This window comes from Periophthalmus magnuspinnatus, chromosome 12 (assembly GCF_009829125.3).
Source record: "Periophthalmus magnuspinnatus isolate fPerMag1 chromosome 12, fPerMag1.2.pri, whole genome shotgun sequence".
NCBI lineage: Eukaryota > Metazoa > Chordata > Actinopteri > Gobiiformes > Gobiidae > Periophthalmus > Periophthalmus magnuspinnatus.
Window position 1 is genome coordinate 13623079 of NC_047137.1, and position 27859 is coordinate 13650937.

Below are 27859 nucleotides of genomic sequence, written 5' to 3' on the forward strand. Positions count from 1 at the left end.
GATAATATTAAAAACGTTGTCACAGTTGCCTTGAAATACTTAAAAACCAAGTAATGCCAGCACCGACAGAGGTCACTAAATTGGTCCTTTATCATATAATTTAAAGAGGCTCAATGTAACTTTTCTGGTAAGTTTAATACCATTCTGTGGAAGTTCAGACCATGTAATCACATCTCCATGGAGACAAGTCGACGGCAGAACCCTCCATCAGAAAAGTTATGTGGTGCTTTAAATGATTCAGCTATTCTGCTAGTCATTTTTGCTCATTCATGTTTTAGTTCTGACTTATCCCTGCTCTAAACCTGCCTTTCCTCCATTCCCACCGCACTACATTTCCCATGAGGCCCTGGGGTGCTGTCCGCTCTGCTCCTGTGTGCCTTTCATGTAGAGATCCAGGTCAGTGCGCGGGACCTTCAGATGGAGCCGCGGGCGTGTGGTTTTAGAATCTGCCTGCGCGCTGTAGCTAACATTATTCAGCCGCGCAGAGTTCATGCTAGCTCCGATCTGACACAACAGGGAAGTACAAACACAGGGCTAAATGCACGTTTTGGCACCTGCGATTTCACCCTCACCTGCAGATTAAGTGCTACTAAAAGGTTTATAAAAGAGGACAGAAGTCGGAGTGACACATCAGATTTACAGCGCTATTCAAGGTTTCCACATAAAAATAAATACATAGCCAGAATGAGAATAACTTTTTCATCTCCAAGGATTTATTTTTAAAGGAATGTTACCAGTGCTCTTGCAGTTTTAAGAAAGATGCAACAATCACAACTGAACCTGTGTTGCTAGAGCCTTAACTTGCCTTAGAGAACACATAGTTTTTCTTATTCTTAGTATATGGACAGGTCGTGCCTCAGGTGAAAGCTCAGAACCTCCAGAATTCACATCAACATGGCCAATATGTTTGCTTCTGTAATCAACTTTACTGTTATCAGTGAAAGCCACATCACGTTTATGACATTTAAAATCAAAATCTTCCATACTGTCCATTTTTGTGTTAATTTACGTGTTTGTTTCCAGTTCTTATATGTAGACCTCCATTATCTTCCACAGAGCTTTTGTTTCTTCCCCAGTTGAGGTGGATACAAAATATTACCTGTGCAAATAAGTAAGTACACTTTTATTTCATTTGCAATTTCAGTTCTTTCTTTAAAAGCTCAGTTATCCATCTAAACCTCCATCTAATAATAAACGATTTTATTGAGTCACTATTGGTGGGTTTCAACTTTGTTACTGCAACATTTTGAGGACTTTTTCCAATTCAAAAGATATAATATTTAGTTTTAAATTGTTAATAGCTGTGGCAACGGCCCTAATTTCTCTCCTTTCTCAAACCCATGGATATGACTCTTTGGGATAAGAGCTGATTGGCTTCTTTGTTTATCTTTATTTATACAGGAGAATCCAATGATGCAGCACAAGCAGAAAAACAAACAAGCGTCCAAGTCCATATAAAACATAAAAAAACAGGAGCAGGTGTGTGCGTAAAAGTTCATTGCCAGATTATTAAAATGCATTGTCACCAAAGTATCCAGTTTTGCTTTTCCTTGGAGCAAAACAGCTAAAAAAAACGTGTTCTCTGTCTCAGTTTTGGTGCGGCTTGTCCTTAACCTTATGCAGTCATGTTTTTCTGGTATTAAATGTTCCGGTATCAAAGATAATCAAGCAGGTGAGGTATTCTGGCAGTTTTTGAAGTAGTCCCTTATAGATACATTTCGTACAGTGCTGTTATCTTCAAACAGACAGGGACGGTCAACCCAGTTTTCCATAGAGATAACGGTGATGTAATAAAACGAAGGGTTGAGTGAAATGGCAAATCCAGCTGTTTCAAAGCAAAGGCCGAAGTCTGCATGAACACCACATCCCCATAATCCAGTACGGAAAGAAAAGTTGCTTGTACTATTTTAAAAACCAGGTACCCCAGCTTGAAATCTACCAGCATTTTGCCCATTGTCTGCACTCCTAATGAAAACAGATTGGCCGCCTCCATGTGTCAGGTGTGGTACTCACTGGGTATCCCTGAGACGAGCTTGAGCGGCCGCAGCACTCGCACGGCTCTGAGGGTGCGCAGGTCAAAGTCTGAGCCCACCGTCGCCAGGATGCTGGAACAAACAAACACAGGACACTTTGTAAAAACTGTCACAAGGGGGGGGGGGGGGGGAAACGAAGAGCGATTTTTCAAAGTTCACATTTTAGCACATCTTGGAGAATTCATAAAAAGACTGAAATGTGAACTGACAAACTAATACGAGAATCATATTTCAGAACATGTTTGTACAGAGGTTAACTATAGGCTTAGCAGTTTTTTATGCAGAAAAGACCCCATGGAGACACAGGGAGGGCATCTGACGCACATGGACATTTCAGAACGTGTTTGTACAGATAAAAACTACAGAATTAACAGTTTTTATGCAGAATAAGACCCCATGGAAACACGGGAAGGGCATGTGTGACACACAATGACATTTCAGAACACGTTTGTAAAGATCTAAACTACAGAATTAGCCGTTTTTATGCAGAATAAGACCAGATATTTTGACGTTTGTGGATGAAATGACTGTACTTCAAAAATGGTTCAAATTAGCTAACTGTGTCCCAGTCAAAACGACAAATCAAAACTGAAACTACATGATTAAAAAAAAGGCATAAAATAGTGCTTATAGACCACCCCCACACTTTAGCCCCTCCCCTTTAACACCAGATGACATCATAGTGTAATTTTACCTCCACGCAACAACAAACAGCGCACAGGCCTAGCTTAAGTGTTCTTTTGAAAACGCAGCGCTGCAGGCTAAGATGCACTCTGCCGCCCAGTCAGGTCAACGTGCAAGAAAAGACGTGAACGCAGAGAGAGAGAGAGAGAGAAACATAAAAATAATCTGCTCCAAACCACACCAAGCTGAACAAGAGGTTTAAAATGGCTCAAAAGTGGAGGGGTAAGTGCAGAAATTGGTTGCATAGATTTGGTGTTTTGTGAAGATGAGATGTAGGAGTTCCCTGGTCATTACATAAGGTGCTCTGTTATTTATAGCCACGGTGTATATTGTTTGTAAAGGTTATGCAAGTCATTTTCAAGTGCCTTTGTAGTGCGGATGATAAGTACATTTGAATTACTGCAAAAACTTTAAAAACTTCTACAGGGTATTAAGTGTAACACATAACATAGATCTACATGTTGCCTTTTATTGTTTTGAAAATGCTGTATTTGCGTATGCGCATGTTATGTAAGTCTCACTTTCGTTTTGGACTCCACTACCTTCGCTCTCTGCGCTGAGTCACTCCTCCTTCAGAGCACTACACAATCAGCGTGTAATAAAACTACAGAACATCGAATCAGGTTTGTGAAGTTGTAGTGTAATGTTTTGTATATTTATGCTTGTGGGCTGCGCTTTGGATAGGATTGCACTCCTGACCACAAGAAGGGTTCAAATAGTGGCCGAGGATACTTTGCTAATGCCTTGGTGGGAATTTTTTCACTGCAAAATTTTAACTTTTGAATTTGAGGCCTTTAAAATACATGCACTGAATATTTAAAAGGTTAATTTTTCCTCTTGAATTTTTAAACTGAGAAAAACATTGAGAACAGTTCAGCGACTGAAATTCATGTTTGTTCAAGGATCAAAATTCCCCAGCATATTAAATTCAAGTTCCCCATTCAGTCTAAAAACATGCACTATACACTCTTGACCAAGATCGTTTTTGACTCCACTCCCTTCGCTCTCTGCGCTGAGTCACTCCTCCTTCAGAGCACTACACAATCAGCATGTATTTGGCTGATAAAACTATAGAACATCGAATCAGGTTTGTGAAGTTGTAGTGTAATGTTTTGCATATTTATATTTATGCTTGTGGGCTGCACTTTGGATAGGCCTGACCACAAGACGGGTTCAAATAGGGCCCGGGAGAGATCACAAGATTACTCAAACACACACGGACGACATCTAAAACCTCTTCAGATATGTTTTTAATGAGGGAATTTTATAACACGGTAGAAAGCAAAAAAAGGGATTTTGTATAATATGTATGGGCCAATAATAAAAAATGTATAGTATATTTATTTGAAATGACTATGAAACACTTGCATTGCACTGTAGTATGTTTATTGCATGTAGAGTTTGCATGTTCTCTCTGGTTTCCTCTACCATTTTAAACATGTGCAATGGGCTTCATGCTTCTGAATCTCCGTCACACTTTCCTGGTTAAATAAAGGTCAATAAAGATGCCAAGTGTGGTGCAGTGGGTTAAGTATTTGACCACAAGCTGAAAGGTTGTTTTCAAACCTTTTGGTGTACAGCAGTCAAACATATATAGTGTATGTGCCTGTCTGGTTTCTTTCATGCTACAAATTGTATTCATTGGTTTCCCCCCAGCCTAAAATATGTAATATCTGCAGAAGTAAAAATGAAAATGGGACACGGCTAAAGGCATGGCTGCAGACGATTATGTGCAATTACCTGTAATAGCAGTTAACTGTATTTGTTGTTCATTAATTCCATCAACCCTTTTGGTTTTCTACTCTGCGCCTTATTATCCTGCCAACCTGCTTTTAACATGGAGCTATTACAATCAAGAAGGGCCTGTACACAGTAAGTGCACATTATACTGGGGTCATCATTATCTAGTACTGCATTTTCATTTTGTTGCACAGGGGTAAAGTGCTCAGGACGTCTGTTTCACAACAAGAAGCTTTGATTCCAAGTGTGATACCTGTTTTGTTGGAGTATGTTCTATTTGGAGCTGAATAGACTGTCATTACCGTAAATTATGGACTATTGAGCGCACCTGAATATAGGCCACACCAGCACCACACCACAATTTTAAAAGAGAGATATTTACACAGAAAGACCATACACGGAGTTTTTTAAGACACGCTTTTTTTCCAAACTGTGCTTGAAAATCGGCAGTGCGGCACTTTTGAATTTGAGGCCTTTAAAATATATGCACTGAATATTTAAAAGGTGAATTATTCCTCTTGAATTTTTCAGATCAGCGACTAAAATTAATGTTTTTTCAAGATTCAAAATTCCCCAGCATATTAAATTCAAGTTCACCATTCAGTCTAAAAACATGCACTATACACTCTTGACCAAGATCTATACAAAATATGTGAAGACACGTCCCCTGCCCACTAGTCTCCTGAGGGAACCCTGCACATATTAATTAAAGGTCCCATCTATGTTATAATGTCGTTTCCTCATCACCAACATAACAGGAGTTGTGTTTTGTTTCATTCATACATGTTTATTTGGATTATTTCAGCCCTGGAATTGACCATCTCTAATAAAAGGTAAAAGGAAAACTACCGCTTCATGACATCACAAGGTGGAACAGAGCATTTTGAGCTTTTGGGATGCAGAGAGATGAATAATAAAACGTTACTGAAACATGTGTGAATGAAACAAAACACTCCATACATGTTTCTGAGGCGATAACTATATTATAATAGTGTGTAGTGTAATATAGGGTCTCTCGCTTAAAACAGATGCAGCCTCAGAAAGCAGATTTTCCACTAGTATCGAATATTTCCAGCATTTTGCAGTAACAACTGTCTAAATATCACCATTAAAATGTTGTCTTAAAGGCGAGCAGGGACCAGTTCAAATTGCCATGTGCTGCGCTGATACACACGGGAGCTCTAGCATTAATGTCCACGCTAAAGTGACTGAAAACCTACGGCAAACAAGGCTCTGCTCCCCGCCAGCTCTGTCGCTATGGTAACATGAAAAAGCACATCTGGGGTTTATGGAATTATGGTCCATACAGAGCAGTCTGCTGGGAGCACAGTGTTTAGAGCTGGATATGAATCATATTTTTCATAAGGCTCTGCGCTCACTTACACCTCTTCTAATGTAAGGGCTTCTTATATGGATTTGAGTGTGTTTAGTTTTAAGAGCAGCAGAGAAGTGGCACTGCAAAGTCACTACGTTTAAAAAAATTATAATGATGATGAGTAGTGGGCAGCAGCCAGAAGCTCACTGGTTCAAATCCTCAAGTCTACGTGTGCTCTAGTTGCCTCGGTCCCAGAATACACACAATATCCTCAAGTTCGGATGATTGACAGGTGGATCAGGGACACACATGGACCATCCGTATCAAAACAAACATGGCTGCTAACGAGGAAAAAAAGAGAGGAAAAAATATAATAGGGACTGGAAAACATGGCGGATTTTTGTAGAATCAATAAGCAAAGCACTCGACCGTTTTAATCTGAGGTGAGAGGAGTTTTTTTTGGGAAAATGACGGGTGACCAATGAGCTGCTTCGGTTCTCGTGTCCCTGAAATAAACAAATCTGATTGGACGATCATGTTTGCCCTCCTTCTGTAGAAAAAGTACAGAGAGGCAAGTATATATAAGTGTTTAACCACATAAATGTACAACTAGTGCCGTGACGTGTGTTTTGAGACTATTTTTGCTTTGCCTGGAATATTCCACGTTGTAGCATTAAAGTTAAAGGTCAGATCTGTGGAAATCTTATTTTATTAAGCAATAAAATCACAAAAAATACAAGATGGTTAAGCGTTATGCCATACTGTGGAAAATTCAGGCAAAGCAATAACATCTCCATGGATACAAGCAGGTGGTGGACCCTCGCCAGAAATGTTACATAGTGCATCTTTAAAAAAAAAAACAAAGACGTTATTTTTTATCATTTACAATCATAAACAATGAGTACGGTGTGTTATGTTTTGATTTATAACTAAAATTCTCTGCAAACCCATTCCCAAATCTGTTCCACAGAAAAGAGCCAGGAGCCGTGCACGTCAGCAGGCTGCAGAGTAAATATTGTAAAAGTACTTCCACTTTTGATGGTTCCAAACACGGGGAGGCGGTCTAATTTTAGGGCTCAGGGTTGACACTGGCTAAAAAAAGCCTGGTGAGTCAGAGCCCGGCTAACAGCGTCAATCCAAAAGGGACAGTGAGAAGTGAATCATTTCCTCAGTACTACGATGTGCACTCTCCCTACTCCTTACCTGCTGTCCCTCCATGTAAATACAGACGCGGTACAAACGAGATGCAATGTATAGTGTATAGAACAGAAAAATATGGATGCTTTGTAAAGACGTCAGTGACAGATTTGTTAAAGGTGCACTTTGTAACTTTTCTGCTTGCCTCCATGGAGATGTTCTTGCTTAATCTGGCATAAAAACACATTATACTTAATAAAGATACAGATAGATACGTATTAGTTGGCTGAAAATACTGTGATTTAATGTTGAAAAGTACATTCCTACTGTCTAAAGAAAGAGTGTTTTTTATTATCATTGTGGTATTGGAATTGGGATTGAGTATCGAGTCAATTCCTTAGTATCAAAATTGCGTTTGAAATGTTAGTATCGTGACAAAACTGCTTATAAAAACAGGGTTGCAAGTTTAATTCTCAACTCACCCACTACACTCTGCCATTATAGATCCAGCCAGCCACATTTACATACATGCACAGTGCAATAACTAACTATGGGAGTATTTGTCAGGAGAAAATCGTAGAGTTTAATATCCTGTTATCAGTGCGGCGCTGCAGACGGCACAGGAAATATGAAGCGATGTTATCAGCTCACGTGCACACCACAGGCTCACGTGCACGCTCCTGATAAGCACCACTGCCCAGACTGAATGAGAAAGTAAACAGGTAAGTTATCAGCACAAACAAGAGCTACAGAGCAATCCAAACGTGCTCTTAGTCATATCTAGAACTGGGAATCTAAAACGGCATTTTGAATTTATTTTGAAATATATCTTGGAAAAATGTTGAGTTTTCTGACAAATAATGTACTTGGAGTTTATGGTGTGTTCATTAAAATCAGGATTCAGTTCACAATGCTAAATGTAAACAGCATTAGATGAGGGGTAAGTGACTGCGCCTTATGAGAAAGGTGATTCATAAGCTCTACGCTCTCCTCCCTGGTAAGCATCCTTTAAAGAGGGGGTGTTACAACACTTCTATCAGGTATTCATTGTCAATACATTTCATATTTAGATCACCATGTTACCTTTTATAGTTCTGAAAATGCTATATTTGTTTAAAACAACAATTAACATGTAAATTTCGGCTTCATTTTTGAAACTTTGCTCCCCCTTCAGAGCGCTCTCACAACACATTTGGGAGCATGGATGGCGTAGGCTTGCAGGCTGAGCATTGTACAGAACCATACAGCTAACCATAAAGAGGGTTTGAATAGGGCCTGGGAGAGATCACATTACTCAAGCATGTATGGCTGACATATAAAGCCTCATGTTTTAATGAGGGAGCAACATTATAACATGGTAGAAAGCTCAAAAAAATCTATTTTGCACAGTCCCCCTTTTTAAGAATTTCAACTGTTAAAATAAGGATCAGTTATAAATCTAGCAGGTCTTGAATACTCATCACTTCTCACTCATGGGGGTTATTCAGTTCTGCAGCCTCAGCTCACTGCCAACGACATGTCTGTGCCAGCCGCCTCTCCAAACACCATCACTCACCACATTCATACATAGGCAAGTGTCTTGGCTAAGGTCACATCATTTCCACATTTGTAGCCAGGATTTGTTGTGGAAGTTCTGCAAACAAAAAACTAAAAAAGAAAATGAACCGAGAAGTTGTCTTGAATCAAAGAGACTGATTTATTAAATCATTTGTGCTACAATTGTAAAGAGCTACTTGTCCTTGTCAGAGTGTCATCTTGCCGTAAGCTGTTTCAGTGTCAGTACATGCAGCATATTTATACCATATAGGTAAGAATTGCATGAAACATCAGTTTAGACCTGTTAAAGCAGCAAAAGGCCAAAACACTTCTTGGGACATAGGACAGTTTGTCAAATATGCATACATATGCAGACAGTAGTCAACAGAGCATGGTGTACTGGATCTTGACGTCAAATGGATAAGATATATTTGAACTAAGAGTTAAGAAACCGGGACTAAGAGGTCTGCATATCAGTATCCAGTCTATACGACAAAGTACAAATTAGGTAAAACACAGTACGTAAAGATTCCCATAACAAATCCCCTCTTTTAATAATAATAAAATCACATTTTATTCTTAATCATCTCAAATTAAATCTTAAATTAAATTAAATCTGCATGAAGTAAAACATGGAAATGAACACCACACTTATTCAAACAAAAGAACATTTAAATTATTAGCTTTTGCTGTGTCTTTTTTCCCTCTCTAACTAACAAAGCACTAATACTGAAAGTGATGTAATTGACCACTAAATTTATTAGAAAACAGAACTAGGGATTGTTCCATTTGGATTGTGGTCTTATGTGTCTTGCTGTTGTGGCCAATATGCAGTGTTTGCAGATATAGATAGAAAACTGTAATAATGTTCACAAACTTGGTAAAAAAAGTTACAAAATGTATTTATCTGGCATATAATTTGTTATTTGATAAATGATGATAAATGGGAATGCTTTGCAAACTTTTCTGCTAAATACTGCACACTGAAACAATACCACTGGCCTCTTCAAACAAGCGTTAAAACATCTGCAGTACATCCAGAACACTGCTGCTCGGATCCTGACTAGAACCAGGAAGTACTTCACACATGTGTCCTGTGCTCAGGTCTCTGGCTCCTGTGGCTCAGAGACTTTAAAGCAGCTCTGTGTGAACAAGTCTCTCCATGGACCAGCACCAAAGTACATCTCTAACATATTAGTGCCATATGAACCATCTCACACTCTGGGGACTTCAGGGACCGGCCTCCAGCTTGTGCCCAGAGTTAGGACTAAACAGGGGGAATCAGCATTTCATTTTGATGTCCTTATTCTGTAAAGCACTTTGAATTACTTTGTGTACAAATTGTGCTATATCCTTGCCTTACCAAAATCTGAAAAATTCCTATGATATCATGTAAACGGAATATTATGTAAGTATTTTTCATTCAGACCTGTGCATGGCCCATCTGCTCCCTCTGTGGTCGAAAATATCACATGTGTTGATTGTATAAAACATCTCCTGGAGGTGCAGGTCAGTGTGGAGGTTGGGTGCGCAGGTCTAATTCTGAGGGTGGGCTCAGCTGGGGGCCCTGGGCTGTGATTGAGCTCTTCACACGTCTCCCTTATAGGAGCTCAAGGACCCACCGGAGAACAGGCTGCTGATGGCCTGACAGGGGGTACCACCAGCTGCTCTCACTCACAAACGCTCCCTGCTCATTTCAGAACATACAATATATGTGGGCCAGTAAAGAAGAACATGCAGTGCTTTTAGACACCTCTAGGGGCCGCCATAGCAAATACACCCATTAAGAAGATCTAGGATAAGATCATATTTGTGTGTAAGTTGTTATCAGTAAAAGCTATATTTTATGTTGAATATAAACCTTGTATCTGGGGAGGCAGGACTCCTGGTTTGGTATAATTACTGTCAGAAAACATGTACGTCTATTTTTAGTGGATATATCTGGTTCGGTTGTAATGTCCGTGCCCTGATGATGATGATGATGATGATATGATTATTGAACACTGAAGTAAATCTCTCTCATTTCTCCTCATAAGTCGCAGACATGCAGCACAAATAACCACCCGACACACGCCATTACTCCCTCATTACGGCTCATTGTTTGAACCATCGCCAAGGAAACAAGTCATCCAATCAGAGAGCAGATCAGCAGGCCACTTCCTGTCTGAGAGGGAGGGAGCATGAACGGTGTCTATCATGTATTTTCAGAGACACAGTGGGAGCATTGACTATCATGATTTGCTAATTCCAATCCATTCTACTGCAATAAATCCCTCGTGAGTTACTTCTAAACAATAATCACAATAAGGTAGAGAAAGCGTCTTGCATAAGGACCAAGGCTTACCTTACAAACAAGGCAAGTAAGTGGCTGGAAGTCCCACTGTAGACTATTTTAAATCTTTGAAATAATAGTTTTGCACTGACAGTTGGCAGTGGGCACATGGCGCTTAAAGGTCCACTATACTCATGTTTGTGGTGTAGGTTCTGTCACCTGCTGGTCTCATGAAAAAGATGTTCCACAGTTTGGTATTAACTAATCTATCACTGCATTGCATTTATTCAATACAGGCATTTTTATTAGCGAAAAATCACTTGTTTGTCTCCATGGAGCTTTCCAAGTTTTGTGCTATTCTGTGGAACATTCCAGGCAAAAAAAAATGGAAAATAAAAAAAAAATTCAGACCCTCCACATAAAAACAAACTCCCCTTTAACAAGAATATATGTCCACTTTGCATATTTTGGTTTACTTTAGCTGTACTTGTGCTGAGTTGAGTAATAACTTAAATCAGGTCTATTCTGCAAAACCAACTTTTCACTTTTCACCTTTAACCATGTTATAGTTGTTTCCTCTCATTATTTACTCACTCAAAGTTCTATTTGTGAGTGATTCGTGCATGTTTGAGCAATGTTTAATCGCTTATCGTGTCATTTTGCCAATCAATCCTTGTTTTCATCACCACCGGCAATCCACTGCTCTGTACTTAGTTTGTTCTACTATTTTACTTTCTTAATTGGTGATACGTGTAGAATTTGGCAGCGTTGCGTAGTCATTTCGGTAAACACAAAAATAATCTGGTATTCACTAGTCGACAGCTTCTTCTGCAGTTTTCTAAAGCGGAAGTTGGCAGACTTGTTTTTTTTAAGTCGTTTTAGATGAATATTGCAATTTAAAATGTACAAATGACTGTATAACAAAATGATCCATGAGCGTAATCTCTTATATCTCTGTAGCAGGCTCAAGCACAATGTCTGATTTAAACCATATTCTTCCTCTGTCTTTTCCTTGCATCTGCTCTGTAATATTACCTTGAATGTCTCTAGATGCTACAGTAAGTCTGTTTTATAAGACAAGGGCTGGACACTGGACTCGCCTTATATAAAACAGACGGGGCAGATTATTATAGAGGGACAGTAATAAAAAGCAGACACAGCCATATTAGCTCTATTTGTGTTTGAGAGCCTCTGTGCACTGCAGTCTGGATGCACAGACCACATTGTTGTGACGTAAAGACCATATGGAGCTACAGTGTGACAGACAGTGTTAAAATCCTCTGATTTGAGCATGAGTGCCAGAAGAGGGGCTGTAGTCAACTAAAGAAACTCATCGATTCAAGACAGATCCTGCTGAAAAAAGTGGGTAAGGAAAAACTTCTCAAACGTATCTCTATGTATCTGACCCAAACTGCACTCAAACAAAAACTAAACAACTATTTATGCAGAAAACAGTACCAGGAAACAATGTATTTATAAAGATTCAACTTCTGAATCAAGAGTTTAATCTACTTTTTTACTTTTAAATACTAAAAAACTACAAAATCTTCAGCTAAGTCACTCGTTTCTCTTTTCTGCTGTTGTCACATATAAATCCTTACAATATAAATGACATGATTATTCAACTAATACACATTTTGGTCGACAAAGACACCATCAACCATCTGCTTTTTCGCTTCACAAAAATGGAACACACTCCAAGGAAAAGCAAAACTGGATTCTTTGGTGACACAGCCGCAATTTAATAATCCGGTAACAAACTTTTATACAAACACCTGCTCCTGTTTTTAATGTTTTATATGGACTTGTATACTTGTTTGTTTTGTTTGTTTCTCTGCTTGTACTGTATTTTAAACAGGGCACCCATGAAAAAGAGAGCTCAACTGCTTTCATTGTGCTCCTCTATATAAATAAAGATAAAGAGAAAAAAGAAGAAAGAATAGAGTAAACGAGTACAGGGAACTTGTGAGTTTTTAATCATCACCTTTATCAAAGTTGTAGGCTTGAGCGCTCCAAAATTCCCTAAGATAATCGTAAAAATCTTGCCTTGTTTTGCCTGGTTTGACAATTTTGGTAAAGTTTACAATTTCACTTCCTGGTTGGACGTGGGTAGCAGATGTGACATATATTCAGGTAATTCCAGTTCTGTTATCTAGCAACCGCACTGTAAACACTGGCCACGGCTTGTTTAATTTCAAACAAGAATTATGAACTGAAAAATATAAATATAAAATGTTCTGTGTTTATGACATAGTTTAGTGACACAGTTTCAGAACTCACAGCTACTTCCTGTATTTTCCTGTAAACTGCCACTTAACTGATGTGAAACTATAATAAACATTTACCACATTTATATGATATTACGCTAAACTAAATAATAACTACAAAAAACTTGAAACCCTGTCATAGCTCTGCAATTTGAGTCAATCTAAGGCAATCTGATACTTCTGAGAATCTACACATCAGTCACTTGCCATCGTAGAGAGATAAGCACTACACCCTCACAGTAAAAAGGTACCAGGTTTGATTCCTGGACAGCTTGCGACTGTCTGAGTGACGTTTGCATGTTCTTTCTGTGTTTGTGGAGGCCACCTTTAAGTGCTCCAGGTAGGGTTGTTCCAGGCATCAGTACTGGCGAGTACTCGGATCAAATCACTAATCCGATACCACTCTGTATTTACCAGAATGAGGACCCGTAGATGTGAGCACCGCCGCTGTGGATGTCTGCAGCTAATTAAACCGCTAACGCCCAGAGCAGGTAAAAAGCAAGCTGTGTAGACTCTGCAGACACTTTAAACATGCTGATAATAACAGAAAAGACATTTGTGTTACCTCTTTAATATCCTCATTTAGCTTTTGGTGTGGACGCTGAACTTGATAAATAACAACTGAGCGTGCAGCCCAACAACAGCGCGAACACCACCACAGCGCTAACACGGACTTTATTTACTCTGCATAATTAGCCGTAAGTGCTCCAAGGATGAGAGTGTTTTTACAGGCCTCATTGCTGCTTTTTTATCCAGACTCTGTGGTACAAAGTGACCAAATAGAAAAGTAAAAATGCTTAAATCAGCACAACTCATCATCAAGACCATTATACATTTGATTCTCTATTTCTGTCCTCTTATTTTTTTTGTAGAGTTTCTTTAGCGATAGCCTTTTACTAGAGTTTTTGTTTTTTTGCTTTTGTACTGTAACGAAATTGAGTAGTTTTAGTCTACTTCACAGTAAAGCCAAGTATCACAACAACACTACTAAAAACATGTACAACACGGTCTCCTCTTAGTCCAAAATCCCAATAAAAATTAAAACAATCAAACAATCAAAGTGCTGCTTGCTGCAAACCTAACACAGAGCATGTTGAACTGATTATGATGGCAGTCCTCTCCACTGCGGCACATTATAATCGTCATAGTAACAGCTGAGTCCATTTTTACACGGCCTCCATAAGCCACCAGCAAAAGAGTGTGTGCTAAACATAAACAAACGATAATACTGAAACCAAACCATACAGCAGAATCCCCCCAAAAAACTATTCTAATTGTACAATATTGTTAAAAAATATGAGTTGAAGTTTATAAATAGACCTTCTACAGCTCAAATCGTATCATAGCACAGAAAAATAACACACTACGGCAAAGAAAAAGTTCACACGAAAAATATTGACCCCCAAAAATGATTGTTCCATCTATCGTGTATTGAACGATAAGTCGATATAGTAATTATACTGAGGCAAGGCTATTCAAAGTCAAAATGCTTTACTATGGAACATTTCAGATAATGCAATAACATCTCCAAAAACCAAGCAGCATACCCCCATCAGAAAAGTGACATAGTGCACCTTTAACTTCAGGTATTTCGTATTAAACTATAAGATATGCAGATTATTTTTATGTTTTGTTCATTGTAAACAACAATAATGATCTAAAACAACTTTAAATTTAAATTAAAGGTCCTATATTGCACAAAATTGACTTCTGTGAGCTTTAAGCCGTGCTAAAATGTCTCTAAAGCTCAAAACGCTCTGTTCCACCTTGTGATGTCACGAAGAGTGTTTTATTTATTTTTATTTTTTTCAAGTTAACAGCTACTTTTACCTTGTGTCGAGTAGAGATTGGAATTCCAGAGCTGAAATCATCCAAATGATTCTACTGAAGGTTAGGATTTTAAAAACAGTCGAGCACTTCCTGTATAACCACATGACATCACAAGGTAGAGTGTTTTCTGTCTGAGGAAAGAACTCAAGAAGAATATGTTTTGTGTGTTAAACATGTGAGAATGAAACAAAACAACAACTCTGGGTAGGTTTTTAATGAGGAAACAACAGCACCAAGAACTTAGATCAGAAAATAGCATCATATGGGTAACTATATGTGGTAATAATTACATAAAATACTTAATTGGCAAAGTAAATTGATTTTTAAAATTTCCAGTCAACAATGCTATAATGTTGTTTACCTGTAGAAATATTCAGTTTAATTCAAAAATGTTTGGGTAATCTCCTCCCTCTCAAAACATGGTTCATATATCTGTCTATAAAGTACCGGTAATTAACTACTATAGATATTTTTTGCATTGCATTACATTACAATTTGTATCTCCATCTGACTTGCAGAGCCCAGCCCCGGCACAACCAGACCGAGCCGCTGCGCTAATAAAGCTGTGAGGCAGGCTATCGCTAATCAATGGTCCAAATGAAGCGGCCCGGCCACTTGTGTACATCATTACCCATAAATCACCCTGTCTGTGCCCAACTGTTACTCAGGGCGATTAACTACAGCGTGATCAGGCCTTTGCTCATTAGCAGCCGGAGATAGATCCACGAGGCTCCTGCTAGAGACAGGTGCATCTTGGGAAGTGTAGTGTGTGAAATACAGTGACATAACAATAAATCTTTGACAACAATAACGTGCGTATGCTTGGGTGGGGATGTGTAAATGGGACTAGATATTGTCTTGTTTTTAAATTAGTGTTGAACATCTATTGGTGTTGCCAGTTTAAAATGTAAAAAGAACAGTACTGTTGTTAGTAAAGAGGTTTAAATAAGACTAAAAACACAGCTGTAGACTAATACTATTACATTACATGTAAGGGTCGGATTATTCTTAAACGGGCTCCACCTGATTTTGTTTTCAAACCACACAGATAAAGTTAAAGGAGGATTATTACTCTACAGTTACTCCCCCTTCAGAGCGCTATCACAACACAATCAGCGCATATCCCACTAGTAAAACTACTGCACATCAAGTTCAGGTGTAGTTTTGTATCATGATTTTGTATATTTATGAAAAATGGCTGTGTTGGAGAATGGGTGACGTGGACAGTGTTGTATTGCTAATCATAAGGAGAGATCACTACATTAATCAAACATGCATAGATGACACATAAATCCTCTTCAGGCGTGGAACAACTTTATAACATGGTAGAAAGCTCCATACTCTCTCTTTAAGTTCACTGTTAAATTAACTGTTAACGCTGCGTTCAGATTGCGACGTCAAAAACATGTTGTACACCTCTAATTGGACGCCTTTGCATTTGAGATGCCAGACGTGGGCGCACATCCTAGAAAAATACTTGACGTCATGATGCGTGTACAGCACTCCCGTTGCGATCTGCGAGTGTCTTTGGATGTTTTGTTTTCCCTGTGTCTTTGTGAGCGATGCAGACCGGGTTGAGAGAGTGGCTTTAGTGTATTTATTACACGAAACCCATCAATGGAGTTGGTCCAAAGCTTGGCCACTCTTGGTCGCTCTGACGCTTGAAAGCACGCCGCAGATACACAGGGCAGGCTAGACACGCATCCACAGTAGACTTTCATTGCTTATTTTTCACTTTCCTAACACATTCTTAACATCCAAATTTTTTGCCAACTTCTGAGTGTCACATGTTCTGCTTAGGAATTTGCTTCTGAATGAGGGCAGATTCGAAGCGACATCAGGTAAACCTCCCTTAACTCTGAGTATGGTGAAGAACTACTATTATTTTGTATTGAAACTTACATTCTAGTGTTTTGACAAATGTGTGGAAATAGTAACTAAAGAAAATGGCCATGCGTGCAATAAAAATGTTATGGTGCAGCCTCTTCCTCCAAACCCTTTGCTACTACATGCCGTTACTGACAGAGGACTGAGGGTCGACCTCTTCAAAATAGAGACTCAAGCTGATCACTGTCTATTAGAATTCTCAGCTAAAATGTTATTAACTGCACAGCTCAGTACACTCACACTAGAAGCCTTGTAACTGTCACATACGACACCATACGTACAGAACACAAGCCAACACCAGACACGCACAGTGAGCCGGCTCGTGCACACCATTCCCCAGCCCTGTTCACATGGATCACATTGAATATCTCTCTATTATTTACAGTGCACTGGCTCACAACTACCGGAGACATTAGCTTAGCCCACCCCCTCCCCTGATTAGCGCTGGCTTCTCATACGTGCCTGTGTTATTAGAACTATTGTGGAGGAGAAGTGGAGCTGAAGAAAAGGCTGCTGCTACTGCTGCTGATGTGGAGGAAGGAGCTGATCTAATGTGCATGTGCATGAGAGATTTGAGCATGTTTGGATGTGTGATTTTTTTGTCAGGGGGAGTCACGTGATGAGGCTGAACAAATGTGGAAAAAATGTGATTGTAATTGAGATGTGATTTGCGATTTAGAGAGAGGGTATTATGCAAAATCAATTTTATTTTTTAGCTTTCTACCTAAAAAAAAATGTTGTAATGTTGTTTCCTTATCAAAAATTTGCCTGAAGAGGTTTTATATGTCATCCATGCAGGTCTGAATATTTTAGCGATCTGTCCCGGGCCCTGTTCGAACGCTCCGCCCACAAGCCTACGTCACCCATGCTCCCACACAACAATTCTCCACAAAAACATGATACAAAATTGTACATCGCAACTTCACAAACCTGATGCGATGTGCAGTAGTTGCATTAGCAGGATGCAGCTGATTGTGTTGTGATACCGCTGTGAAGGGGGAGTGACATGTTAATATGTTGTTTTCTGCAAATTTAGCATTTTCAAAACAATAAAAGGTAACATGGTGATCTAAATATGTTACGTGTTAGCAGAAGTAAAAAAAAACTCTTTAAAGGAAGTGAACATACGATTTTGATTTAAAATTCCATAAACATGACCTAATTGTTTCACCAGATATGAGGTTAACAAGTTCAGATCAAACATAGGTTTTACTGATAACACTTGTAATGCTGATTTATTCTTAATTACAAAAAAATTATGATGCACAAGTTGTTAAATCAGAAATGCTGAAATTCTGTTGGTTTAAACGTAAATGGACTCTCTCTGATCTGAATGCTCACTACATAAACTCCAGCACCTGCAGCCTGTCATGAATCTGTGCTACTGAAGCCTCTGCAGCTCAGTGAGTGAATTCTGGAGGTTCTGAGCTTTCACATGAGACATGGCCTTTGAGAAGGAGGAAAAACTTGTATGTGTCCTCTAACTGCAGGTTAAGGCTCTGGCAACACAGCTTCATTTGTGATCATAAAAACTTTTTTAAACCAGTCAGAGCGCAGGCTACATACATCACTTTAAACATGTCCAGGAGCATTAACATTTGAGAGACTCTACAGGGTTAGCAGCTTTTGTATTGGACCCATCCTGCAACCAATGTCACTGGGGCAACCTGTCAGGAGCAATGGGCAGTGCTGCACCTGAGGACCCATCTCTAGATCCTGAGCTAGGCCATCGTGCCACCCGTATGCACCCAGGCCACAATTTTACCAGCAACTTTCCACTTCACAAGTGAAAAACACACCACTGGCAGTGAGTACACAGTGTATACTGCAGTTTGACGGTGATGTCTTTGACTTGTGTAGCTGAACACTCATGGAGGCTTTATATTGCATCATCTTTAGTCACTACTGTAGCCACAGCTGCCCTGGAGTTGTACGAGATTAATGCTGTGCCAAAGGGTTTGTGACAGTTGTGGTTTGTGTTTTACAGTTTCTAGCAGTAAAACACAAAATACCAATCCAAAGTATTTGATCAAATTCCACAGTAAAACATGACTTGACCTTTCAAATGTGATTACTCCTCCAGATCAGAGCTAAAAATACAGCTCCCAGCATGTAGCATCAGCTGTGTGTGTGGTGTCAGATGTGAGAGGAATATTCAAACTTCAGATAATCCTCCTGAAAAGAACTGCTATGGCAGCTTTTGTTTACCAAGCCTCACAGCTAATGTTCTATACAGGACAGAGGGACAGGAAGACATTACGCTCTCAACTTTTCATACCAACTACCAGCTATGAAATGATTTCCGAGTACCACCAGATCTAAACCAGATCTAAACCAGATCTAAACCAGATCTAAACCAGGCCTCTGATGAAACTTGCTGTTACGTATTGATTGTCAATGTACTTTGCTATTAATGAACACACAGTATGCACACGTCATGCTGTCGGCCCTTCCTGTGGATAGCTGGATGGCATATCACATTAGCAAGCAGCAGATAATTTTTCATTTGTATCAAAACGACCGGTGGCTGTAAATTGGGGTAGACCAGCGCAATGACGTCTTGAATACTGGAAAAAAAGATGACTGAAATTAATGAATCACTCTACATACAACTTCAAATGGTAAATGAGAAGCAAACAGCTATAACATGGTAAAACAAACAGCTATAACAAGACTCAGGGTCCAATTCACTTTTACTGAAAAACTATCTCTCCTCTCTCTTTAACTGTCTTCATTTTGGTCTTAAAATGTTCCTGTCAATCCCAGCTACATGATTGTGGTGTTTTAATTTGGCTATTTTGTCTGTGAATCAAGATATGAACATTAATAACAGACCAACGAGGCACACTAGCATTAGCAACAGGTTTGATTGCCAGCATTGCTAAGCACCCACCCCCTGCTAAACCAATTATCCGGGCTCTGCATTGACTCCTTCGTCGCGATGAAGCTCACAGTCGGAATTCCAAACATGGAACTCGGCTCCAGATTCACTGCTAGTCTCGATGAGCTTCATTTGGCTGGAAACAAACACTATGGGTGACGCCACACTCCCTTAGTCTGCTTCTTTATACAGTCTGTGGTTCAATGGAGCTGGAGGATCCAAAGACAGGGCTGTTTCTTACTCGTGCCTGTCTGTCGCTGTCAGCCAATCACAGCCCATGACCTTTGTCTCCTCTCCAGATGCTCATATAAATGCACTTTCTCCTTCCTCATCGCGGCCCAACATTCTCTCCCTTCATCAAATCACAAATTGAAATTTAAAATATAAATGAATTGAAGCTAAAAAGTCATAATTTTTCCTATAGCGCTCCCATCCTCCCATGGTGCCTTGCTGCCTGCTCCGCTCCTCCCCTCTTCCCCTCCCTGTCTCCTCTCCACCTCCCCTCCTCTCCCCCTCCCTTCCTCCCATGGCACTTTGCTGCCTGCTCCCTTCCTTTCCTCTTCCCCTCCTGTCCCCTGTCCTCCCCTCCTCCTTCCTTGCTCCCATGGCTCCTTGCTGCCTGCTCCCCTCCTCTCCTTTCGTTCTCTCCTCTGCCCTTCCTCACCTCCTCTCCTCTTCCTCTCCTCTAGCCTCTCCTCCTCTCCAGCTCCCCTCCTCTTCCCTTCCTCCTCTCATGGTGACTTTTTGCATGCTCTCCTCCTCTCATAGTGCCTTGCTGCCTCCTCCCATTCTTCCTCTCCTCCTCCTCTCCCTGCCTTTCCCTCCTTTCCTCCTCCGTTGGTTCCTTGCTACCTCCTCCCCTCCTTCCTGTGTGCCTCCTCCTCCGCTTCCCCTCCTCCTCCTCCTCTCCCTGCCTTTCCTCCTCCGTTGGTTCCTTGCTACCTCCTCCCCTCCTTCCTGTGTGCCTCCTCCAGTCCTCCTCCTCCGCTTCCTCTCCTCCTCCTCCTCTCCCTGCCTTTCCTCCTCCCTTGGTTCCTTGCTGCCTCATCTCCTCCCCTCCTCCTCTTCCCCTCCTCCCGTGGCGCCTTCCTGCCTGCTCCCTGCTCAGCGGTGGAGCTGTGATGTGACGGAGGGGCCCAGCTGTGAGCTCACACTGGCACCAGCACAACTAGCATCACACAAAACACGCACAAATACACGCACATTAGCTCTCCATGCTTTACGGGGACAGTTCATTCACTTATATTCATTTCCCGAAGGCCAATCCTAACTTTAAACTAAACCCTAACTAATTAACCCATATCTTAATCCATATTATTGATTTCATATTGAAGGATTTACCTGATTTTTGGTCTCCACAAAGCAAAAGGTCCCCATGTACACAGATAGAAGACCCCACAATGTGATGAATACCCACCCACACATGTCCGAGACTATATATAAATGTAAGCAATGTTGTAGTTTTAAAACTGTTTTAGCTACATATGTTTATTCTAAATGTTTCTATACACCTTTGCATTGGTAGTTCAACTTGTTATGGTTCGCAAAAGTAAAGTCAGATACTATCAATGCTAAAACTATAATCATTGAAAATCACATTCTGTTGTCTAAATAAAGAGTTTTTTTTTTATAATTGTGGTATCGGAATTGGTATTGAGTAAGTTTTGAAATTTTAGTACCATGATGACAATACTACAATGTTCAATGTTCTTTTGCATTGTACACTTTTTAAAAGATTAACAGGCTGGTTTCAAAATGACACCATCAGACAGCTGCTTTAAAGGTATTGAAACATTCTGGTGTAAGGAAATACGCCAAATTTCTTCTGGTTGTTTATTTTCTGAACACAAGGGCTACTGTAGGCCATGACCCACGCCAAAAAAAGAGCAAAACAACAGCAGTCCTTTAAATCAACTTATCCACATAGCAACCAAGTGTCACCTATAAAAGCAATTACATTAACAACAACATATAAACAGGTACAAGAACAACAAAAGGTGTCAACTCTAGAGCTAAACACAAAATATCAGATCATTACAGTACGATACAGAAGGACTTCAACTAGTCTGGTGTTGTATGGACTTCCTGGTTTCAGTGGCTTGTCTGTGTAGTAGCCTATGTCAGATTTTAATTTTAAATCCGTGACATAATCTATCTGTGTCCCTATATATGAGGTAGATATGTTCAGATCAAATATTGCTTTTACTGTAAACAATTGTACTGCTGTTTTAGTCTTAGTTGCAAAAACCTTGGATTTGATGCACATGTTGTTTCTGTTATAATTTGGTTCTCAAGATAAATTATCCAACTAGACGTCAGAATGAGTCTCTGATCTGAATGGTCACTACCTAAACCCCAGCACCTGCAGACAGTCATTTATCAGTCCTAGAGCAGCCTCCATCGCTTCAATATATTACACGTTCTATAAACTGAGAAAAACATGTACGTGTCCTCTTTCTGCAGGTTAAGACTCTGGAAACCCAGACTCACTGTGACCGTAGAACCTTTTTTTAAAACTGTAAGAGTGCAGACTACATACAGTTCATTTAAGTACCGTGTGAGGAGCTGCATAGAGACATGTTCTTCTTAATGAGCTCCCCCTGCAGGATGTTCACTCAAGGACCATAATGAAGCTGTCGAAAACTACAGGACCTGTCCTCTCTCTTATCTGCAAACACAGCAAAACCATCCGGACACACCGAATGGTCCATCTGTTACACCCTGTCGTTGTGTCCCAAGGCAAGACAATCCACCCATACTGACCCAGGCTGAACAGTTAATCCAGATCTAATTGTCTGAGTTTGTTGCTCTGGTTCCAATCGATAACATGTACAGCAGATGAATCCTCCAACTAGGTACTCACAGCCATACACCTAGCTCAAGATCTGAAGAAGGGCGACACCCCTGACGTAAAAAAAAAAAAGTCAAATGCAGACACAAATACTGTAGTATATGTGACACACAAACAAGTACACAAACTTCTGAATAAAACATTTATATACTGAGTCAGAGAGTGTCCAGAGAGCCCGGTTTTGGAACACAGTACCAGCTGATATACACAAAGGTGGTAAACACAGAGCTCTTACAAACATGCTAATCATGGTTATTTGAGAATGAAGCCCATGACTATAGCTACTGTAATAACATAATTTGTTCATGCTGCTGTTGTGCCACCTGCCGCCTGTGCAGGTCTATTATCCTGTGTTGTTGTTGTTGTTGACTTGTGTTGTCATGGTACCAGTTTATGTCTTTATGCTTTTGCTGAACACTATTATATGTTCCACTCAGTAATTTGCTTTTATGTGGCATCGTAAGTTTTATAACTTCTAACTAACCTCAATGTACAGAATGTAAATGTTGTCTTTTGTCCTGACATTCTACATCCTGCCTGGGGACTACAGTTAGTACAGGAGCTGCATAGCTAATACTGGCACAGAAATGTTTATTAAGGACCATGTCGAATGGTATTTTATTGGTGAAGGGCAGACCGTTTGCTTTTCTCTGTTTACCATGCTTTGCATGGAATATTCTACAATATGGCATTAAATGTATCCATCCTTGCAGTGAGCGGGGTGATCTCTCCATAGATCTTACCTGTCACATGGCCTAATGGCATTCCCTACTAGCCTACTTGTTTAATGACATCCTCAAATCCAAATACTGATAACAATGAATGCTGATTTATTCTTAATTACAAAAAAATTGGACAGGCAAGTTGTTTATGTTATAATTTGGTGTTTTGGTTCAAGATGATTATTTAATTATAAAGCAGAATGAGCCTTTCTGGAGTGAATTCTGGAGGTTCTGAGTTTTCATATTGGGCGTGGCCCGTCCATATACTGAGAATGAGAAAAACTTGCATGTGTCGTCTATCTGCAGGTTACGGTACTGGCAACGCAGGTTCAGTTGTGATTGTAAAACCTTTTAAAACTGTAAGAACGCAGATGTAGATATAAACGTGAATAACACTTTTAAAAAAGCAACGCCCACAAATTGCAGTAAAATTGCAGTCTTCTATTTCCATTATAACTCAATAATCTGTTCAAAATAGAGATGCCTATAGAGAGGACGAAGTGGGACTGACACATGGGCACACAGAAAAATATGGGTGCTATAATGGGTCGTTTTTCAACATCTAACCATTACGAATATATGAAAAAACCCTAATAACCAATACCTGTTAGTACCGATACCGATAGTCTATCCTAGTATGTCACGTCTACAGACCACGTGTATGCTGATTCTTCAAACTAAATCAGTACTTTTAAATATTCAACTCTATCGCGGCCTATAAAAAACAAATCAACCATAATCGCTTCATATTACTTCTGCTGTTTTAAAGTCACCCAGGACAGAGATGGACCATTGCACCTCGTCGTCATGGCAACAGCGCGGCGACACGACAATGGCTCCAGCGGGCGGGTGGGGCGAGCGAGAGGGGGGGTGGTGAGAGAGTGAGTCACGTTCCTGTGTTTGTTTTGGTAATGGGCTCTTAGCAGGAGGACGGCCATATGGGTAAACCTGTACAGCGCCATAATGTTTACACTGCAGTGATCTGGGACAGGTGTGTGTGCTGTCTCCAATGTAAACCACAAAGGACTGCTCTGAATGGGGCACTATTCTGTTTATGGTTGGGGTAATTAAAATCTGGATAGTTACAATGGGATTACAAGCCTGGTGACCTCAGTATCTTTTTTACAAGTCTTAAAAAGTAACTGTAACTGTAAGTAGTAAGTCCACCTGTCACTCACTCATGGCAGAGGCTGACCAACAGGAGGAGAGGGGAAAAGTGTCATAGAGCTGCATTAAATAAAAAAGCAGGGAAACACAATATGGCAATTTCACCAAAATAACAGATAACAGATTCTACAATATTGTCAAGCCCTAGTTTAGACATCTACAAACATGTTCTGAAATGCATAGGACTTTTGTATTAGTTTTCAGTTCAAATGTTAATGCTCCTGGGATTGTTTACAATGTGTTTACACTCTGAGCAGAATCCTACTTTTTAAACAAATCTAATCACAATGGCAATACTTGTCAAAAAAAAAAAAAAAAAAAAATTGTTTTCTTTTCCAGAATTATACACCACTAGAGGCAGTTTTTTTTTTCCATGAAGGACATATTTTTTCAACTTTTTTTGCACTGTGTAAGCTTTCTGGTGGAGAAGGGTACACCAGAGGCGTCAAAAGGCCAATTTTCGTATTGTCAATCCAAACTGCCCCTCGGCCACAGAGTCTGTAGTAGAGACCTACAGCTGGTGGGATTGACATGGCCTCAGGCGGGAGCGGGCGCTCAGACTCCTCTTGTCCCAAGTTCTGCTCATGCCCCAAAGGACAAAGCAGCGGGGCCGCACAGAACCGTCACAGTGAGCGGGAGCGGCGAGTCGGCTGATAATAACAGTGAGACAGTGTGTGTGTGTGTGTGTGTGTGTGTGTGTGTGCTCACTGCCGTAGAGGAGTCAGTCTGTGAGAGGAGATGAGAGCTCTGACCAGTGTCAGGTGGAAGTATTATTACATGAAAACGCTTTGAACCATGTAAGTAAAACAAAACAACCCTGGTGGAGGTAGTGTTCATCTAAATTTATGAATGAGCTTAATGTGCGGAGCCATGTCATACATTTAACCTGCTCTCAGTTTTTAAGTTCTGTAAAACCTATGGAATATTATCTACAGTGACAATAGTGAGGCTTTGTTTCGTACTAAGATGTGCAGCCTTCCTAGGCGCCGCTGTGCCGCTTGTATCTGGGGAAAGACATGAATACGCAGCAGAAGCAGCTTATTAAAAAATAAACACAAAACTCTGGGCTCATCTCTCTGTGGGCAAGCGGAACTGGGCAGGAGCAGGAATGAAAACCCAGTCCTGTGCAACTTTCTAGTTTTAGGCACTTAGTTGAGCTGAGACAGAGAAAGGGCGTTACAGCAGAGACACAGCCCTGGAGGTAAAGTGCTCGGTGCTGCACGTCAGAGAGCGCTGTTCATCTGTCACTTTTTGGCAACTTCTTAGAAAAGCCCAGTCCTTCTTTCGGGACTGGGCAGAAAAGGTGCAAAGGGCGTGTGGCAACAGCAGCTCCCCCACCTCGGAGGTCTGTACTAGGAACTCAGAATGACATAATCGCCGAACCTCAAAAACATTGGATGAGCATTCCAGTCATCAAGTGGGAAAAACAATAACATTTTTTTTACAGTAAAGACTCAATCTAGTGATAAAACCTGGATTAATTAAAAGTTCTTTTAGTAACCCACACATTGTTACTACTTTCACAATGTTTAAATCCAGGCTCAAAACGGTTCTGTTTATCTGTACATATGACTGAAAGGTTTTTATTCTGCACTCTTCTTTTTTAATGTTAATTTTAAGATGATTATTTGTGTTTTGATTTGTTCGTATTGTGATTTTAATGTCTGTTATATTCTTTAAAGCACTTTGAGAGAGAATTTCTGCTTTTGGTGACATTAGCTCTGTGTACACACACATTAGCATAACAGCATAATAATTTATAACTGCAGAGGGTCAGCCGCTGTGCAGGAGCAGATTCACAGAAGCGAGTGGACAGGAGGGAACAACTAAAATGAAAGTAACACTTATTACCCTATAATTGATAGCTCCATACAACAAACATGTAATTGCATCTATATGTCACTGTCACATGTAGAAATTACCCAAACACCTGATGTACGCCTAAAATGAAACACAATATAGTGTCCTTTTGTACCGGCTCAAAGCACACGTCTAAACCTTCACCATCATCATTAGTCTAAACCAGAGAAACTCAATGCTACTAATGCTAATGCTATTAATTAAAAAGAAAAGAAACCGCAGTGTGTCCGAGCCAAAATGGTCGACACTCACATAGACTACCAGATCAGTGAAAGTCCCCACAGGAGCCGCAGAGCCGACTGCACTGATACATGATTCAGTCTGTAATCAGTGCGGGCTTCTCAGGAGTCTACACACGCTATAGTGATGCATGTCACAGACCGACGTGTTTAGTCATCCTGTAGCTATTTCATATTGTCTATTGATCCTGTTTAACGGTGAATTATGGAACTTTTCTTAGAGGGTACGCTATCTGCTTGTCTCCATGGAGATGTTATTGCTTTGCCTGTAATGCTCCACATTAAGGCTGCAAAATAATAATTTAAACAGATGCAATTGGAAAATCGCAAAGGCTACAATTTATGAAGTACCATCATTTCCTCCACAAACCACAATTCTACATAAAAACTGCTAACTCTGTAGTGTATTAGTTTGTCAGTTCATATTTCAGTCTTTTGGTCAATTACTCTGGACGTATTCGAAATGTGAACTTTGAACAGAATAGTATGAATAAACAAAAATTGCAAATCTTCAGCTTAAGTCTCCAAACAAATCTGTCTACATGGAGACAAGCAGGTGACGCCACCAGGCCAGGTTACAGGTCAGATCTGTGAAGAGGCAAGTTCGCTCACAATAAGTCATTCCATGCGCTAAACTGTGAGTATAAACTGAAAAAAAACTGCTGCAAAACTGTAAATGAGAGTATTCAGTGAGTGCAAAAGCCGGCGACCTCTGATCCTGTGGGCTACTGAAGTGTTCAAGAGTTGTTGGATAATTAAGGAACGTCTGATGGGGAGTAGAGAAAAACTTTGAACAGCAAGTTTACCAGAGTTACTTTTCAGTTTGGACTTAAACACAGATTGACAGATCGCCATAATACATGCCCGAGAACGCACGCCCCTGTGGCAAGGACGCACATCGCACGTCATCAGGACCCCTGTAGGACACGCAGTAACGGGACGCCACAGTCTCCACTTCGGGACGTGGGACAGACAAGTGAAAGTTTGATGGACAGCTGCTGTGGAATGCTCCGGGTCAGTGGAAGACTTGTGGGAGTCAGGGTCAAAATATCACAGGTAAAGACTTTATATTTTATTCCTCCTGCTTTGAAGACAACATGTTATTATCACATCTGTCCTTGTGGATCATTTTAAACCACTTTCAAATCAAAATGCAGCAGTTATCCTCTGCAAAAGCTTCATTTTTAGTATGTTTAGCTGTTTAGCACATGAGCCAACTCCTGATTTTAATTTATTTTTTATTTAACCTTTATTTTACCAGGTAGGTCTGTTGAGAACCAATTCTCATTTTCAACGACGACCTGACCAAGAAGCAGAAATTTCAACATACAACAGAATAACATCCATACAGGCAAAGACAAGACAAAACAACAACACTAAGACAGTTACTATAAGACAGTTACTGATAAATGAGGCCCAAAGGATGCATGTTTCTAAG

At 40.1% G+C, this 27859-nt stretch overlaps 1 protein-coding gene across 1 annotated transcript in view; it reads right to left on the reverse strand.

Moving 5' to 3' along the window:
• Positions 1-27859, reverse strand: part of cacna1bb (calcium channel, voltage-dependent, N type, alpha 1B subunit, b) — a 194469-nt gene that overhangs the window by 129370 nt on the left and 37240 nt on the right. Inside the window, exon 4 of the mRNA XM_055225690.1 lies at positions 2014-2105. Coding sequence (XP_055081665.1) covers positions 2014-2105 — 92 coding nt within the window. The remainder of the gene's footprint in view (positions 1-2013; positions 2106-27859) is intronic.